At 36.3% G+C, this 17,503-nt stretch overlaps 1 protein-coding gene across 1 annotated transcript; it reads right to left on the reverse strand.

The window, feature by feature from the left end:
- Positions 1-8: 8 nt before the first annotated feature.
- Positions 9-15,698, reverse strand: LOC102702928 (vacuolar protein-sorting-associated protein 33 homolog). The gene is made up of 23 exons (XM_006652056.3): positions 15,598-15,698; positions 15,386-15,499; positions 15,252-15,291; positions 15,086-15,166; positions 14,737-14,931; positions 12,836-12,946; positions 12,700-12,765; positions 12,189-12,296; positions 12,068-12,112; positions 11,830-11,886; positions 10,841-10,935; positions 9,216-9,267; positions 8,972-9,031; positions 7,760-7,822; positions 7,582-7,688; positions 6,920-7,042; positions 4,686-4,767; positions 4,469-4,539; positions 3,646-3,726; positions 3,075-3,132; positions 2,930-2,994; positions 631-718; positions 9-348 (listed from the first exon to the last, which is right to left on the reverse strand). The coding sequence occupies exons 2-23, from the start codon at positions 15,436-15,438 to the stop codon at positions 247-249; spliced, it is 1,803 nt and encodes a 600-aa protein (XP_006652119.1). The 5' UTR covers positions 15,439-15,499; positions 15,598-15,698; the 3' UTR covers positions 9-246.
- Between the last annotated feature and the right edge of the window lie 1,805 nt (positions 15,699-17,503).

The following is a 17,503-nucleotide window of genomic DNA, read 5'->3' on the forward strand; positions in this document are numbered from 1 at the left end:
AGGTCATGAAATAGTTGTGTGGACCCATCATGTTAGAAAAGGAAAAATGAGAACATGCAATGTGGGTTTTCAACCTATCAAACTCAACAATGTGTACAGATGTTAATAAACACCATTTGAGAAAATAAATACATGGTTAGTCTGAGAAATACAACGGATGGGAGCCTTCCAACAACGATAACCTAGTTGAGCTCGGGTATTGTGTACTATACACTATCAGAAAACAAAACGACGTGCAGCAAAATATTATATCATCAACTCTTTGCTGTTGGCTATAATTGGTCTGAGGATTGTGTTTCCATTGACAACCTTTGTGGTTGCAACAAGGAAGTCGTAGCCCATTCCCTCCTGCAAAAGATATGAACTCAAAATAAGGACCTTTTTTGGGATTCTAATCAGGAGCCTATTCATTAATCAGAAGGGGCAGTACAACTAGACAATTGAAAAGAAAACCATGAATGCTGTGACCAAGATACTGTGAACTCCCAGGAGCACAAGTGGAACAGAAGTTAATGAATTTTAGAACATCAAAATATGTCAACTTGATAATACCTTGGTGTTGACTTGTGGAGAACATCAGAAAAGAGGTCTCTTTTGCAGGAAAGGAAAATATTTTTGGCAGACATATACCTGGGCGCTAAGGAATCGAAGCGCAGCAATCTCTGCAAATGTTACCCCACCAATAAAGACAACCAAAACCAAGGAGCGATGTCCAACCCTACAATAAGTATACGTTATTACAAAAACATATGAAAATAAACATGTTACAGATATTAGGAATTTAACCAGTGATATTTTTTCCCATGTGAAGACAAAAATAAAACAGAATTTAATTGAAATCATTATGTACTATTCTAAAATATTAGACTTCTCTAAAGTTTTCTAACAGAGCTTTGAGGAAAATCCATGTATTTCTAGGGGTGATCTGTGGCTAGGGGTGACAGGCCAACCAAGATTTAGACATGGCTCATAGTTGATTTTCAATGAAATCAATTTCAGTGAAGCAGATAATATCAAACAGCCAATGACCCACAGTAGAACATTACATTAATTAATCCAGAAATATCGAAAGATGCTTCAGAGGTTCAGTCATCCCTTCATTTTTGAAACTGGACATCAGCAAAACTTCATAGAAGAGCTATGGATCAATATAGAAATGCTATCCAATATCATTTTTCTTGATAAGACTCTGAAGTAGTTGTAGGCAGGCAAGTTGGCATTAGGCAAGATAGTGTGAAGTGACAAAATAAAGTTGCCGTCATATGATCCATGAACTATCTACAATACCTAGAATTTCTACCGTGTATCCTCTACATATGATTTTAATACACACATACAATAAAGCTTAGATCCCAGATCCCACTTCTTGTTTTCTCATAAGTTTGTATCTCTCATAAACCCCTCTTTGTCACACCATTGAGAGCAAACCATCTTAAATAGAGGAAAACAGCAGCAAAATGATAACACAGATACCCATCAACACGGCATAGATTATACAAATTTCTCTACTACTTATAAAAAATAAAAGCTGCTTCCAACCACCCCTTTGTTCGTCCGTCATCCACGTCACACGTATCCTGTGCTCTGGCCTCTAATGCTTCCGGTTCTGTCCAAACAAACTGTTTTGATTCTGTTTCCAGAAAACCGAAAGAAATACAAAAGGAGTCTACACATTCCCAACTAAAAGGTCCCACGTACTCGATGACATCTCGTATCCCGCGTCTATCACTAATTCACTTACTGCACAAGCTGCACTGGAAGATTGAAGCGAGACACCATGATTCTTCCCACCGCTGTTGAAGCTGCATCGAGCGCCATTGTTAACGTCTTCACCAAACCAGTGGAACCAGTGGGCGATAAGGAGATGGCCGTATCGTTGGAGCCAACCCTGGAACATTTGACGAACACCTCATGAGCACACTGGCCCCTCCACTCTGTTCCACCACCATCGTCATGCACACTGGCTGATCTCTGTCATCCCTCCATTCCATAGTAACCCCTCCACCATAGGACCAACCATCTCAGTGCTGGCCGCTGTGGATGGAGCGGATAGGATCAGAGCCACAAAGACAAGGAATTGGCTTCCAAAATTGAGGAGATTGCACCCAAAGGTTCGAGTGGAAATCCACACTAGTGAACTACCACCCACTGGTTATGTATGCCTCACTGATTCGGCCACCATGCGAGCAGTCTCTCCACCCATCTGCCGTTATCCATGATCTCTGGAGTGCCCCGCGAGACCTCTCACCATCTGTCCTACCCTGGCCACCACCCTGCCCTGGCAAGCGCCACCGCTCACTCGGCTGCATGCGCAGCAGAAGAAAAGAATAGAACAAAGAGAGAAAAAGAGGAAAGGTACCGACTTATATGGGTCCTACAAGTCCGATCATTAGCTTAACAAGATGCACAGTAAAATTACAGTTCCATAATGCCGACGGCTTATTCTGTGTAGTTAGATGTGCTCCCCACTCTCCCTAGTACTCCACAAAAGAAACATGAAGGAGGCCTCTCCCAAAAAGTAGCCAATCCCATATGTACCAACTGGAACCCTAAACAGGACACTGAAGAAAGGATTTTGTGGCTGTGGCTGACAAAATCGTTGGTTGGAATTTGGGTACTCGACATAATTGTACGTTTATGAGTTTAGGGCAATTGAGTGGAAAATCCATATACTAGAACCCACCTCACCCACAACTCATCTCAACGTAGCAAGGAGCTGTGCTGTATCAACTAGAAACTTATAGCTACTAAATAACAAGAGAAATCATGAAATATAATACAGAATATTGGTAATCAAATCACAAATATAAACAATAAGGTTGTCTTTTTTGCAAACTTTAAACAAACCAACACAGTTGTGGTAACCTACCCGTTCTATCGTTTCTGGAATGTCAAAAAACAATTACATATAACTAGAAAGAAATTTTACCTGTCAATACTCTGTTGAAGCCCCAAACCCTGCTGCACTTCCAAAGAATTCATGGCCGAACTACCCTACATTAATTAAATATCTTCTTTGAAAAATATTTTTCTTCCCTCCAAAAGAAATTTTAATTAAGACAGTATACACTCACTCTTTTCAATTCCAGATGAGGACCTGGCAATAGTTTCAACAGCTCTTCAATAGATCGCCTGCATGACAAGAAAAGAAAGGTCATTCAAGCAAATCATTTGCTTACTGCAACTATATCGCTTTTACATAAGAAAATGCACCAGGACTCCAGAGTTATGCAGGGGGCTCAATAACAGGCTAATCAATATACAGAAATACATTTTCCTCAGCAATAATGCTAACAGACAACCAATAAGGACCCCTAAATGTGCAGTCCATATGGAAGGCCAGAAGGGAAAGGCAACATAGAAAAAAAATGAAGTCCATATGGAACTTCCATGTCAATGAACACCACCATCATATGAACAGAAACTGCCATGGAATAGCGTTTCATGTGTTATTTGACTGGTTATCAAAGTCGAGAGTGAAAAGTAACTGGTTTTTTAGTTAAAGGTGAAAATTAGACTCCAATAAAAGTTCGAAAGATAAGAAAAATAGGCTTCACTCTTTCTCATTTTCTCTGCAGACCACTGGGAAAGAAACAAGAAAACAGCATTCTCAATGAAAAAGGAATATATGGACGATAAACTTACCATCCAGATCTCACAGCATGTTGAACAAGGCGAATACTGAGGGGAGCATATCCAGAAAATATGTATGATATATCACTAGGGCTGAGATTGGAAACAAGAAAAGTAAGTAGTAGTTGTTATCGCAACCAAGATGACTAAGTATTATAAACAACAGGCAAATTAGTCACTAAAGAACGCCCAGCAAGCAGTAGGAATGATCCTAGCTATGTTTCAGATACTAATATTGAAGAATAATATAGCAGGGCAAAATGCAGTGTTTTCTGAACAATCCAAGCCCAGCACTCAAGTTGCTTTCTGTAAGAGTGACTTCTGCAGTCTTGAGTTTTCAACAAGTCTTATTACCTCCAGCTCATGTATATTAAACAACCTACCCCAATTTCAGCACGTAGTTCCCACTGCCCACCAGAAAAACAACTGGTTGATTACTTGGAGTAAATTTGAAACCAAAATTTGTGCTACCAAAATGTTGGCATTTCTAACAGTACTTTGACAATGCTTGGTTTTCTAGCGAAACTTACAACGCACACATATGTTGCCAACATAGTGGTAATTCAAAATTTTTCTTGGTTTTCTCATTGCCAATATTTTGGTAGGGTAGCAAACCAAACCAACATTATTTTTGCTGCTGTAACAGTTGTTCATAATGTTATCAAGACACCTTAAGCTCAGGACAAGGATTGGCAGTGATCTTTTTCTTTATTAAATATGTGACAAAAATTTTTGACACCGAGCATGCAAATTTCAAACCAAATAGCAACAACATTAGCAAATGAAACATAAGGAAATGAATGCATAGGAAATGTAAAGTCCCAGAAGTTAATACTTTGCAGTATCATTTACGTCAACTATAAGCTGCAGAGCTCTTGTAATACCAATCCAATTGCTTCTTGATTCCTGCAAAGCAGAACAGTGTGTTGGAGAAAGTTAGAGAATGAAAATACGAAACTACAACGAATATCACAATAAAACATCATTTAAAGGGTTGCAAAGGCCTAAAACAAGAAATTTTATTTAGGAGACAATCTGAGTATCTGACTAACCTGCCGCTTAAATATGCCAGCTTTTTCCAGATTGTATAACAATGGCATGTGCTCAAAGCCATAACTATGCAGAATTTCCCGCCTGGCCAGAGGCCAAAAACAGATAGAAGACAATGAGGAAGATTTGGGGTAAGATTGGCACTGCTGGCATAGCACAAATAAATTCCAAGAAATTCACAGATACAGTGTCCTAATCACATATTTCAAATAACATTTAATAAAGATCATCAATAATTTGATATGCACAGAAATAGTAGTTCTGGTAAGGTGGGCACCAAAAAAGCAGTAAATCTTCTTTTTCTGCATGCATAAAATATACCATATTTGGTGCAGGGCAGATATTGACCTAATAATGACAGAAATGTTATGGCATACTATAAGCATACCACGATTTGCCGACTGGATAAAAAACAGTTACTTAAAAAGCATTTGACCCAGTAATTGAAAGAGTTGTGTATAATTTCCATGCTTGAAGCAGCAGTATTGCACTTGAGTAGAAAAATGAAACATGCAGTGTTTGGCAAAACCAGATAGTTAAAAGTTTTCAGCACCCTACCTATGATCTCTATTTTATATGGGAAATTTTGTACTTGACTACTAGTAAAATGCACACATGAAAAATAATACCACATATGAATTTTATTGTAGATCAAACATGTTTTTGGCTTCTAGTTAACTAGTAAATAATATAAATGCGTGATAATCTGGTCATCTTCAAAACATCCACGTTGAATTAAAAATTTGATGCAAGGGAAAATTTGGCCCTGTTTAGTTACCAAAAATTGTTTCCAAAAACATCACACCAAATCTTTGGGCATCTAAATAAAGCATTAAATATAGATAAATATCAAAACTAATTACACAGTTATAGAGGAAATCGTGAGACGAATCTTTTAAGCCTAATTAGGATATGATTAGTTATAAGTGCTACAGTAACCAACATGTGCTAATGACATATTAATTAGACTCAAAAGATTCGTCTCGCGATTTCCAAGCGGAATCTAAAATTTATTTTATAATTAGACTACGTTTAATACTTCAAATGTGTGACCGTACACGTCGATGTGACTATCCTCCCAAAAAATTTTGGGATCTAAACGGTGCCTTAGGGAAAAAGAGTAAATAGACCATTGTGCAATATTGAGAAACTTGAGGGGGCAAAAGTGCAGTGTAGTCAAGGTGGGGTAGTAGTTCGAGCGAAATCTATTAATGGATGCTGTACATATTTCACATACAAAATTGTTTAAAAATCTGTATTAAAGGATACGGATACAAGAATTGCCAGCACAAAAACTGTCCTTCCGATAAGAATGCATCATACTACTGAATTTAAAATTACAATATATTAATTCAAACAATAGTCTAGGATTATTATCTTATTCTACATGATTCACGCATGAAATAGATAAATTATCATTAGGAACATGAGAAAATTCCAATGTTCCCAAAGGGACTTCAAATAAGTGACCATGTTATATTACAAATACTGGCAGACAATGAAAACAATATATTAAAAAAATAGTTCCATGTGTTTTGAGTTTTCTTATATTATAAAGACAAATAAGGATGCAAGTGGCCACCTGCTAGACACATAAGTGCCCATGTACTAGTTCATTTTTCAGCCATTAGTAAAAAAAGTTGATACAAAAATAAAACTAATATTGTTACTAAGTGGGCATCAAAGCTCCGCAAACTTGTCCTACTGCATCCATAAAAAAAAATCATCTTGGTCATTAGGACTGGCATTGTGGAAATAAGTTGGAAATATAGCTCTGCTTTGTTATAAAATAAGATTATATATATTAGCTTGTCAATTGTGTATGTCTGGCTACCAAAAACAACATATTATTGCCAATAGTTAGCTACATAGTAGACAATGCTGGGTAAATCTTCAGTTGCTTTCAGTGGTGGATCTACAGTGTAACGAGTGGGGTCTGCAGACCCCACTCAAATTTGATACTTAGTGTATTATTAATATATAATTAAGTAAAAAATTTTCAGTACACTAACAATTCTAATAAGATGCCCCCACTCAATTTTTGGGCTAGATCCGCCCTGGTTGCTTTCTAACAGTTTAGTAGATAGGTGGAAGAGAAAACACAGCCACGGAAATATACTCAAGGCCAAATGATCTGCTAAACCATTTATGCACATGCTCCAAGAGCAAAAATATGATCTGACAATGTTCATTGAATTTAATACGAAAGAAATACAGGAAAAGCAACATAGAATACCTCAAGTAATCAAAATTCTTCTTTGGCAGCCCAGCATTTGTAAGTGAAAGTAATACTAGAAGCCGAAGCACATTTTCAATAGATTCCTGCTTATGTATCATCTCTTCAATGTATTCAAAACATCTGGGGATGCATTGGGTTTGTTATTACATAAATTCAGAGAAAAGAACTCATAAAATTGATGGTAATTATGTTCTATTAAATGCCATAAACAAAGTGCTAAATAAAAAGTACCATCATTGATCACCACAAGGAGCAGAGTAACTAGGAAATGGTATGCAGAGACCTATGGATGGATGTTAATTCCTTGTTACGCATGGTGGGGTGCATGGGAAAATGATTCCAGGAGAGAGCAATGTGTAAGCAACATTGTGGAAGAGTACCATTGGGTGCATAAAGAAGTAGAGTACTGCCAGGACACAACACAGGATGGTACGAAGTGGTGGATAAAATCTTAAAGCAATTGCTCACTGTCACATTTACTGATGGCTACTGCTGTCCATATTATAGTGGTGTGGAACTGCTACTGATGTTTTGAATGGTGATTACAAAATAAAACAAAGGGCAATCTCTGCGCTTTGAAATAAAACAGATTGGATTAATAGATATTCATTATTAAGTAAACAAATATGAACTACAGAGAAGTGCCAAGATAAACTTACATTTCAAAGTTTTGCACCTCCAGTATTGTTTGTTCAATGTCTAATCGGGCATGAAATGAAGGTTTTCCTGTAAATGATTGCAAGTGTTGTGCCAAATGGACATGCCTCTGCATCAATGCATGATGTTAGTTAATTGACATAAAACAAGTGACCAAATGAAAGCGTTTAATTAACTCACAGCTATCTCTGGCAGTGAGTGCAACCTCTTCACAAAGTCTTTCAGCTCCGAAACCGATTGAGTCTGTTTAAAATAACAAAATTATTTACATAAGGTTTCACAGATTCTTCTAAACAAAAAGACAGCCGACTGGTCGAATGAAAAGGAGAGATTTAAACAAATTGGAACAAAAATGCACATACTTAAAGTTGAGCACAATAAATTAGTTAGGGTGATAAAGAACATGTATTCTTCTGAAAAGGCAAACTGATGATTTTATCCAACAATAGTGAGCATTTTACCGAAATGGCCTTACCAAACACCTACAACCCCATATCCAGCAATCATATTCTGACCAATATAATTAACTATTGTTGTCCTAACAGGCAAACACTTATGTGTTATGTCAAAGACACTGACAGATATTCCCCTTAAATTGACAGATCAAATAATTGACCTTTGATTCAGTAAGTAGTATAACAGTTCATTCTCTTGTAAATGTTAAAACTACAGACATTCAGTAACACCATTTTCAGACCTGCTGCATCAGATAATTCAATTCATGTCTGTGTTCAACAGCTAAATGCATACTAACTGGTGTTCATTCAGATAGTTCAATTAATGTCAGTTTTCAAACCAGTAACTACACCTATTCTAGGTTAGGATAGTTACACTATAAGAAATATAATTGGCTCCACGCAAGAAAAGGGAATATAATTGTCTAACAAATGGATACTGACCAATAGTTCTCATTGTGGATATGATATGGATGTATTTCCAAGGGAAGTAGATGTCGTGTCAGTAATGTGTCAACACTCGGACCCAGCATTTAGGTAGGCCCTGGGCCAGCCCATAGGAAGTCTGGGCCATACATCTAATACATGGTGAAATTAGGTCAGGTTACATGGGCCTTCGCAACCATCCACCAGGCGATGGCCTGCATGGCCCGGGACCTGGGTCTGACCCTGCTAACAAGAACATGGCCGACCTTCTAGTCTCTTGACTACAATAAAAATGACTCTAGATGGTCCCAGTAGTGCCCAAAAGGACAAACAATTGAATCAAGAGTTTTATTTTCAAAATTAATTTAAAAAGGGGTATTCATAAAAGTTTGTTAGTAAAATAGCTGAAAAAGCTCCCTCAGTTGTATATGACCATACTATGATCTTTTTCATTAATAATATTAAAAGAACAATACATACTAAAGAACAAACAGAATTATATATATCTTACATTGGTGGATTTTACTTCTGCATAATCTTGCTGAATAGATGTTGCCTTTTGACGCAAGACCTGCAGAACAGTATGCAATTAAAAAAAACTTAATACTAAATGGTGGCTTCTATAGAAGCAAACTTCAATTCAAATTATTTGTAAGCTATAATGATATTGGATAATAAACAGAACCAAAACAGATTAGTGCAAAGCTTCTCTACAAAATATTAAAAAAAAAGATAGCAAGATATGTAGATTAAACCTGAACAACAACTTCAAAATTGAGATCTCGAATCTCCTTGTACAATTTATCACTGAAAGGGAGAGAACACAAACATAAAGTATAGCTCTATATTTGCAAATATTCCATAAAGAAACTGATAGTAAAGAGTGAATACCATACTGTAAAATGTGAGTTAAAAACAAAATTTACAGGACTTGACAAGGAAAATAAAGAAATAAAAATATACTTTCAGAAAAAAAAAAACAGAGCAACTGCATACTGCATAGTGTATACTACTACCACTACCCAACCTTCTACGGTACATAAATCAAGATATTGCTTCCTTAGTGGATTCCTGTAAGAAATGTTCATAGATAATTCCAGTGACAATAAAATTAGCCCAGAGTTGTACCAAGATGATCTCCAGTGCGGAAAAATCGGTACAAAGACTTTAAGTTGTTAAAGTAAGATATTCAAATTTTGAACAGATTGACTGTCCAAAGTCAATGAAATTAGGACACCATGTTTTTTTCCTTAAATAATTATGACATGCAAATGACATGGTTACTAAGACATACATTTTCCTACCATCTTCTATCAAAATGAATTTACAAGCATGTTTATAAAAGCAGCAAGGCAACATAAGGCACCAGTAAGAATATGGCAGATATTTGAGGTAGAAAATCACTACATTATCAGAAATCATGCAAAAATAGGAAGGAGGGGTTAGTTTCAAACAAGTGAATACTAGTAGTTATCCATAAGTGCCACAAAAGAGTTTTATGGGGGAATCAAACTAATTGTGTACATCCAGGTGGGTATAGAAATTTTGACAAATTTTCATGCATGTGTAATCATTTTTGCCTACACTCCTACAGAGGGTGGACGATAAGAAACTATGTAACATTTTTCCTGAAACAAAATATACAACTCCTGCATCTAAAGAATAAATTCCCTAAGATGGAAAAGAATGCCAATAGTAGTAGTGTAACAGGTTTCAAAATATGTGCAAAGCATGAAAGCATACACTCTTACAGGAAATGCATGCAGCGACACAACACAATAGTAACATGAACTTTTCTTTTTCTTAAAAAAAAAAAAAGAGGTCTCCCCCCATCCTAGCAATGCGTTATACGATCCACCACTTGAAAGCAAAAGATGTAAGGCAGCTGAATTTATCAGAGCAAAAGGGAAAATCCTGACTCACTCAATACTTATACATCCAAGGACAAGAGAAACTCAGGAGCAAATCCAAAGATGAATTTTCAATCCTACCACCAATTGTGGGATCAGTTTTAGCCCCTTACAGAAGCGGTACCTTCCATGTAGTGGGAGGTATAATACCTCCCAAAGATGGGAGAAACCTTAAAAAGTACTATCTCCATATTTTAATAGATGACGCAGTTGACTTTGTGACACGTGTTTGACCATTCGTCTTATTCAAAAAATTTACATATTTATCATTTATTTTGTTGTGATTGAATTTATTACTAGGTATATTTTAATTATAACTAATATTTTTGCATATTTTGCACAATTTTTTTAAATAAGATAAATGGTCAAACGTATGTAAAAAAGTCAACGGCATCATCTATTAAAATACGCATGGAGTATATAGATATATTGTTAGACTGGAAAATATGCATTAAACTAAGGACGCTTGCCTTGAATTCAGTGGAACTTTAACCTTTTTTCCATCTTGTTGGGCTCCCATAATACTGGCATCAACCTCCACAGATCCATTGTTTATTTGCAACATCTGTAGAATAAAACAGATCAAATGATTCATTTGATATACTGCAGATTTTAGAACCATGGGGATGGAGCATTGGAATATCAGACATTCTATTGATTTGGATTGGATTTACTTAGGGCATATCACACACCTACCATACATGCAGAGACAATATGGAACATCATCAAAGCAGACACAATATGGAATTGGGTGCATGTTCCTATCTAATGATATACTCTAATTATTGAGAGATGTTTGCAACAGACTAACATCAAACCATTCTTAAAACAGGAAATATTACATATATTGTCCTTTCACATTTCCTACTTGGGATAACAAAGAAAATCAGCTAACCACTACCATAGTTCATGAACATGGAGTATGAAACATTCTGCGTACAACAGAAGGGTGGGATTTAAATCTCTTTTGTGTTTTGTAACTTTATTTACACACTAGTTAAATACCCGTGCTTTAACGGATTTTATGATGTGTTATCAAATTTTCTTATATGAAAGTCACCTTAATTTGAATTTATATGTAGATATCAATCTATATTTAACTGCTTTTTAATATCAAGAAATTTGAGGGCTAAATTGTAAAACTGTAATGAGGGTAGGTGGTGGTGGTGGCTGCCACCACTACTCTTTATAGGAGTATAGAAAAAAATAGCAGGCGAAGTAGTCTGGTGTGCAATGGTATAAAAATACAATATAAGAGAACTCATACCCAAGAAGAGAGTTTGCTCACTATTAACAAAAAGGGAACTTTAAGTGTTGTTTGAATGTAATATTCATGCTTGATTGTAAATTTGTATGATGAGAACCATAATGGCATGTAATCATCCAATATAAAAAGGCTAATAAATCAGATACTCATGAATCTCCACCCAGTATGGCAAATTGGCAATATTTAGACTACCTCATCCAATAAACCTTCATATGTTAACTGAGAGCACATTGGTGTCACTAAATCCACCTGGGTAGAAAAAAAATGGATAAGTTACAAATCTGTAAAAAATCAAGGAGTATCATACCAGAGCAATGTAGTTTGAGCTGCTATTTGGTAAATACAAGAACCAGGAATGCAAAGGCTCATAAATGCCAAAAGGAATAAAGAAATCAAAATAGCAGTTGTCAAAACTTAAAATGTCATGTACCTCTCTATCTAACAAAATAACAGTGTTTATCTCTGGAGTCCCCATCTAGATCACCATAAAGAAAGAAATGATCAGCAAAACTGAAAGATCTGAGCCACAAAAGCTTATCAGTCAGCATTACATCATCCATGTTGACAGGATCTTCCTGTTGCATACTATTCAGCAACTCTGCAGCTTTGGTTGATGCAACACCCTTGGCCCGAACATTGGGGATCACTCCAAAGGCAAACTGGGAAAAGATGGTGAGTTGCATAAGTGCATAATGCAAAAATTCTATAGTCAGTAATGAATGATGGAACTAAAGGATTATAAATTTGCAGATCTGTAGCACTGAAAAGTACTCTAAAAACTACAGTGTAGTAGTGGATAATAACTTAAGTCTGTCCATATAACGGTCTGCTAACAATTCTATCTTGAATAAGTCAATCCTAAAATTGATCTTTTGAAGTACTTCGTCTGGTCTTTTGTATTTGTCATCCTAGAGCATGGGCATTAATAAAGAAAGTAAGGAATTCACATGAAAAATGGTACAGCTAGATTTTTCACTATAATACTTTGATATGATTATGTTATTAGAAAGACTAAAGAAAAGAAAGGATATATGCCAAAATACATGAAGGAAGGACACATACCTCTAACTTGTGGATAGCTTTCGCAACATGCCAAACAGAACTGGTATCACCTTCAATAAGGCATTCCTGAAAATCATAAATGCTCCAATTAGATTTATATAAAAATATGCATACGTGCATTAGTTTAGATTGGTACCTGCAGCGAATGGTCAAGTTCAAAAGAAATCACATCCTCATCCAATGGAACAAGATATAAGGGGTACTCTCCGACTGTCAACCTCTGATGAACTTTCTCCTCCTCAAGAATCTGAACATGAAGAAGAAAATACAGATTATAATTCCAGTTCTAATCATAGTTCAACTAAGAGTGAGAGAAGCATCTATGAAATCATCTGTATCATAAGTTTTAGAAGGAGGTATTGGGGTACACCCAGCTTCACGTCAAATGATGCTCTTTGGTTGCATATAACCAGATAGGTATCCATTGCTTGCAATTTTGTAATAAAAAAGGTGTTCTTTGCTAATGTAGGTGGCTAATTTTCTTATGCATTTCAGAATAATTATCCATTTATTTTATTTTGCACATTTATATGATCTGTCGCAAAACTTGAGGATTTAGTAACATACAAAGCAGAATTCATGAAGGGAATTTTTAGGAAGTCTTGTGCCAACAATTCAGCTGTTCAAATAGGAGGTGATTACTCACAAAGTACAGGTGCAATACTAAGCCTATATAGAGGAAGAAACATCACCAAATAAAACAACAAATCCACATATGTCAGCAAGAAAAACACAATGTAATCAGGCTCTAGTTGTTCTAAAAACAAAAAGGAAACCATTAAGTTCTCTGTAATGACAGAACAGCTGATGTTGATCCCTAATTCATCCCTCCATTGTCATAATAAAGCAAACAGCATTGCCAATTTTTGGCACATGAGCATGAATATTGCAGAAACATTGCACATGGTCTGTTGCTCGTAGAGTAATCTACTTTGCATATTAGTAGAGACATAAAGGAACATATTGTGATGTACAAGATGAAAATCTCGGTTGGGCCGATTTTACCGTTTTCATTCAAAAACCAATACAGAAGATCATTCTTATGGTGAGTTTTGTATACATCAATCAAATCAGAAATCTTATATAATAATTGAAGCAACAATATGTCATTTCTAGAATATTCACACTGTAACTAGACATATTTTGTAAATATGCAAAAATATTAAGCCTTTCTTGGATCTTCAATTGTCTATCACATCAGATATTTTCTCCTCAATATCAGCATCCAGTATATGCCATTAAGACCAAGAAAATCTAACAAAAGACAGGTAGGTCTATCCCACAGATTCATATATAACACTATGAGCTATTATAAAAACTGTGGAAATGCCTCATGTTTCCCGAGTTTGGATTGTCAAATTAGCTCAGCCAAAGGACCATGGAGTTACTGAAAAGGACTTTTAGCTTATTTTTAGTCAAGTGGCAGGAATTACTGGAAGTTGATATCCTATAAAAGGGTTGTTCAGAATATGAAGAACATATTAATATGAATTATCTGAGATGCAAGTTTTCAGCTTACATTGACTACCACACATGTCAGTTGTGTAGGTGTAAAGAGAGCCAAGATCTTTCTTAGATAATTCACAATTGTATCAAAGATGGCAAGCATCATCATTGATGAAAGGATCATATAAATCGTTACATTGATAAACAGGTCATTGTCTAAGCATATATTATGGGGTCAGGCATACACAGGACTCATTCCAGCTTTGCCAGACGTCTCAAAATTAGTCAACCCAATGTTAACTAGAAACATGAATTCATAGATTATCTCATCCCGATTTAAAGGCTGAAAACTAGAATTTCATTCTCTCCGCACAGTATCTTTTTAACATGTAACAATAGACTCTACTGCTCAGATTTACATGTATGTTCAAAGTAGTTATTGCATGAGTTGTCATTCTTACTGCAATCAGACTAAGAATGGTTGAATTTCGTTGAGCATTGCAAATCTTTCTAACATATTTGAGTGCCCAAATAGAACAACAGAACCAGCAAAATAAAATAGTCTGAACATACAAAAAAACAAATAGATACCTTCTCACAGGCAACTGTACGTCGTGGCACCAAGTAGAGAAAGAATTCCCTCTGGTGTCCTTTAGGTTCATCGTTCTTAATTTGATTTGCAATTAACTTCATGAAACTCAATTGAGAGCGTACGAGGTACAGGATTTTAGGGCACTCTGTTTGGAGGGGTTCCGCAGAGAGAAGTCGCAATTCCGCACCATATTCCTGGAAAAGCATAAAAAACTGAGTTGTGCAAGTCCAAAAGTCTATATATATGTAAAATGCAGTGCGAAAATACTCTTGATACAGCACCAACGTTTACCGTATCTCCTAGAAACAGTTGACTACATTTCAAAATTGTATCGTCAGTTCATCGCACCTTTAGCAGCGAGGTCTGCAGGATCAGAGACAGGGTACCCGCGAGCTTGGGATCGATAACCACACACTTCTTCCCCCTAATCTGATACACATGCAAAAGAATTCAAACATTTAACTGCTATTAACACGATTACAGAAAATTGCAAATGGGAAGTCGAGAAACCCACACTCTTGAGGATGTTTAGCAGGTCCTTCTGCGACTGCTCCCTGCAGGCCAAAGTCGAAGCAGATTACAAACACCGGTCACAATTGACATGAACAAACACAAGGTGAGCAAATGAGCGGGATCAGGACGAGATACCTGAGGGCGGCTAGATTGAGAGGGGCGTTGTCGAGATTGGGTATCTGAGCCATAATCCCCAATCAGCTCCCCGTTCTCGGATTCAGGATCCTGCTCACTCGCCCAGCGGCGGACCTAACGTAGGGCATGCGGTTCGGGTAAAAGGTTAAGGCAAAGAGAAGATGGGAGGGTAGAGGGGGGTTGCGGAAAAGGAGGCACGTATGGGTGCTCACCGGTGAGGACACGGCGGAAGCAGCAGGCCGCCGGCGATGGTGCCCGCGGGATTGAGATCGGCGATGGTCGGGCCAGGCGGCGGGCGAATCGGCAGGAGAAAAGAGCCGGAACTCGGAGCTCAAAGGGAGCCTAAAGCAAGAGTGTCAAATAATTGAGGGGATAATTGCAAATTTACCACGGTTTAAAATATAAAAATACCATTAGAACTGTCATTGACATACTTGCAATTTAGAAAAAACTAGTAGCAAATTTGTAAAAATCCCAGTAACTAAATATTCCTAGAGAGCCTACTTTCTCTGTTTCAAACGAAGACTCCCTTTGTTTGTGTCCCCATAGACTTCTGTTACAAACTATTATGTTCGAGCTTGATGGTCGTGTTATTTTGATTATTAATGATAAAATTTTATCTGATTTTTAATAGCTATTTAGTGCTATAAACGATAAAATTAAAAATCTACTCTAAAAATATGAGATAATAAAATTTACATAGAACTTTGAAAAAAATGCATTGTTTCGTAGTTAAGGAAATGTACGCGTAAAAGTTGGAAAAATATATGAGAGTAATATGGATAAAAGAGCAGCCATGTAGTGTGGCAAACAAATACATTATGATTTGTAAGAACTCTTCCTTCATGGCGGAACGCTAAAGGGATTCCGCGAGGGCTGATCGATATGTCTTGGCGATAGGAGACGGCCGGGCGACACGAAGGTGTTAACGAGGAAAATTGGATTTTTAGCCGTTAGGGGTAGAGAGCTGAAATGAAAGTCGAATCTCAATCGGACTGGTGGTTAGAAGCTGAATTGGACTGAGTCCGAGTAATAATTGAATTGGACAAAGGGAAAAGAGTCTGATTGGGATATAGACTAGATGAGAACGATTCGGGAAAGAGATAAGAGTCCGCACAAAGATAAATACATGTAAATAATAGTATTATTTTTGGTATTTATTCTATTAGGAAAGATAGAGTTTATATTTGTTTAAGATTAGTTAAGAGATACATGTTCATATATGTTTGAGTCGGTTATAGGGGTATAAATACAACACCCATAGTTTGTAATAGACATCAATTACAGATCAATAAACTCGTTTGGATCGTCGCCACCTATTTCGTTGGAGCAAGCTCTCGGCGCAAGGTTAATCGACTTTGCAATGTAAGTTCGTATTTTTCGGTTTGGTCCGATATTCTATCTAATTTATTCGATGTTTTATATGAGGTTTTGTGATTGTTTCGATCTACAATTTGGTTTAGAACAATGACTTATCCTCAATCATGTTTCATCCTTGAATTGATTTGGTTTATTAGTATGAATTGAGTATGTGCAATTCTGGCACGGTTTAGTCCGATCAATTGTGTTCATCTGAGTTCATGTTTATAGATTAGATCAAATGCTTATGTATTCCTTTTGCTGGAGCTGTAGCCAGTGTTATCTTATTGTTTCATCGGTTAATTTATTAAGCTTACATATCGTTGTTTCGTCGATTATCATATCGGATTCGATTGCATGCTGTCTCGGTTAGGTCCGATCTATGTTAATTTAATCCGATCTAATTTTAGAAGCACACCTGATCTGATAGTTTTAATAAAACGGGTTGATGAACCACGCTGGATTAATAATTAACTATCAATACCATGGAATGTTATGTTGAGTTTATGTATAGACATGTTTAAACCTGAACTACCTTCGTTTAGTCCGATCTTCTAAGTTTAATTTGAATATATATGAACTTACTTTATATTGTTTAGTGTTGGTTATTAAGTTAATAATTCAGTCTATCATGTTTGTGCCCCCATAGACTTCTGCTACAAATTATTATGTTGGACTTTGATGGTTGTGTTATTTTGATGATTAATGATAAAATTTTATCTAATTTTTAATAGCTATTTAGTGCTATAAAAGATAAAA

Source organism: Oryza brachyantha, chromosome 4 (assembly GCF_000231095.2).
Source record: "Oryza brachyantha chromosome 4, ObraRS2, whole genome shotgun sequence".
Lineage (NCBI taxonomy): Eukaryota > Viridiplantae > Streptophyta > Magnoliopsida > Poales > Poaceae > Oryza > Oryza brachyantha.

Bases quoted from the DNA above. Each gene is read 5' to 3' on its own strand.
- LOC102702928 (XM_006652056.3), bottom strand. From the start codon at position 15,438: ATGGCTCAGATACCCAATCTCGACAACGCCCCTCTCAATCTAGCCGCC. The intron at 9,032-9,215 runs GTTTAATCTACA...ACTGTTCTGCAG, and splicing joins ATTTTGAAGTTGTTGTTCAG to GTCTTGCGTCAAAAGGCAAC. The intron at 349-630 runs GTATATGTCTGC...TATCTTTTGCAG, and splicing joins TTCGATTCCTTAGCGCCCAG to GAGGGAATGGGCTACGACTT.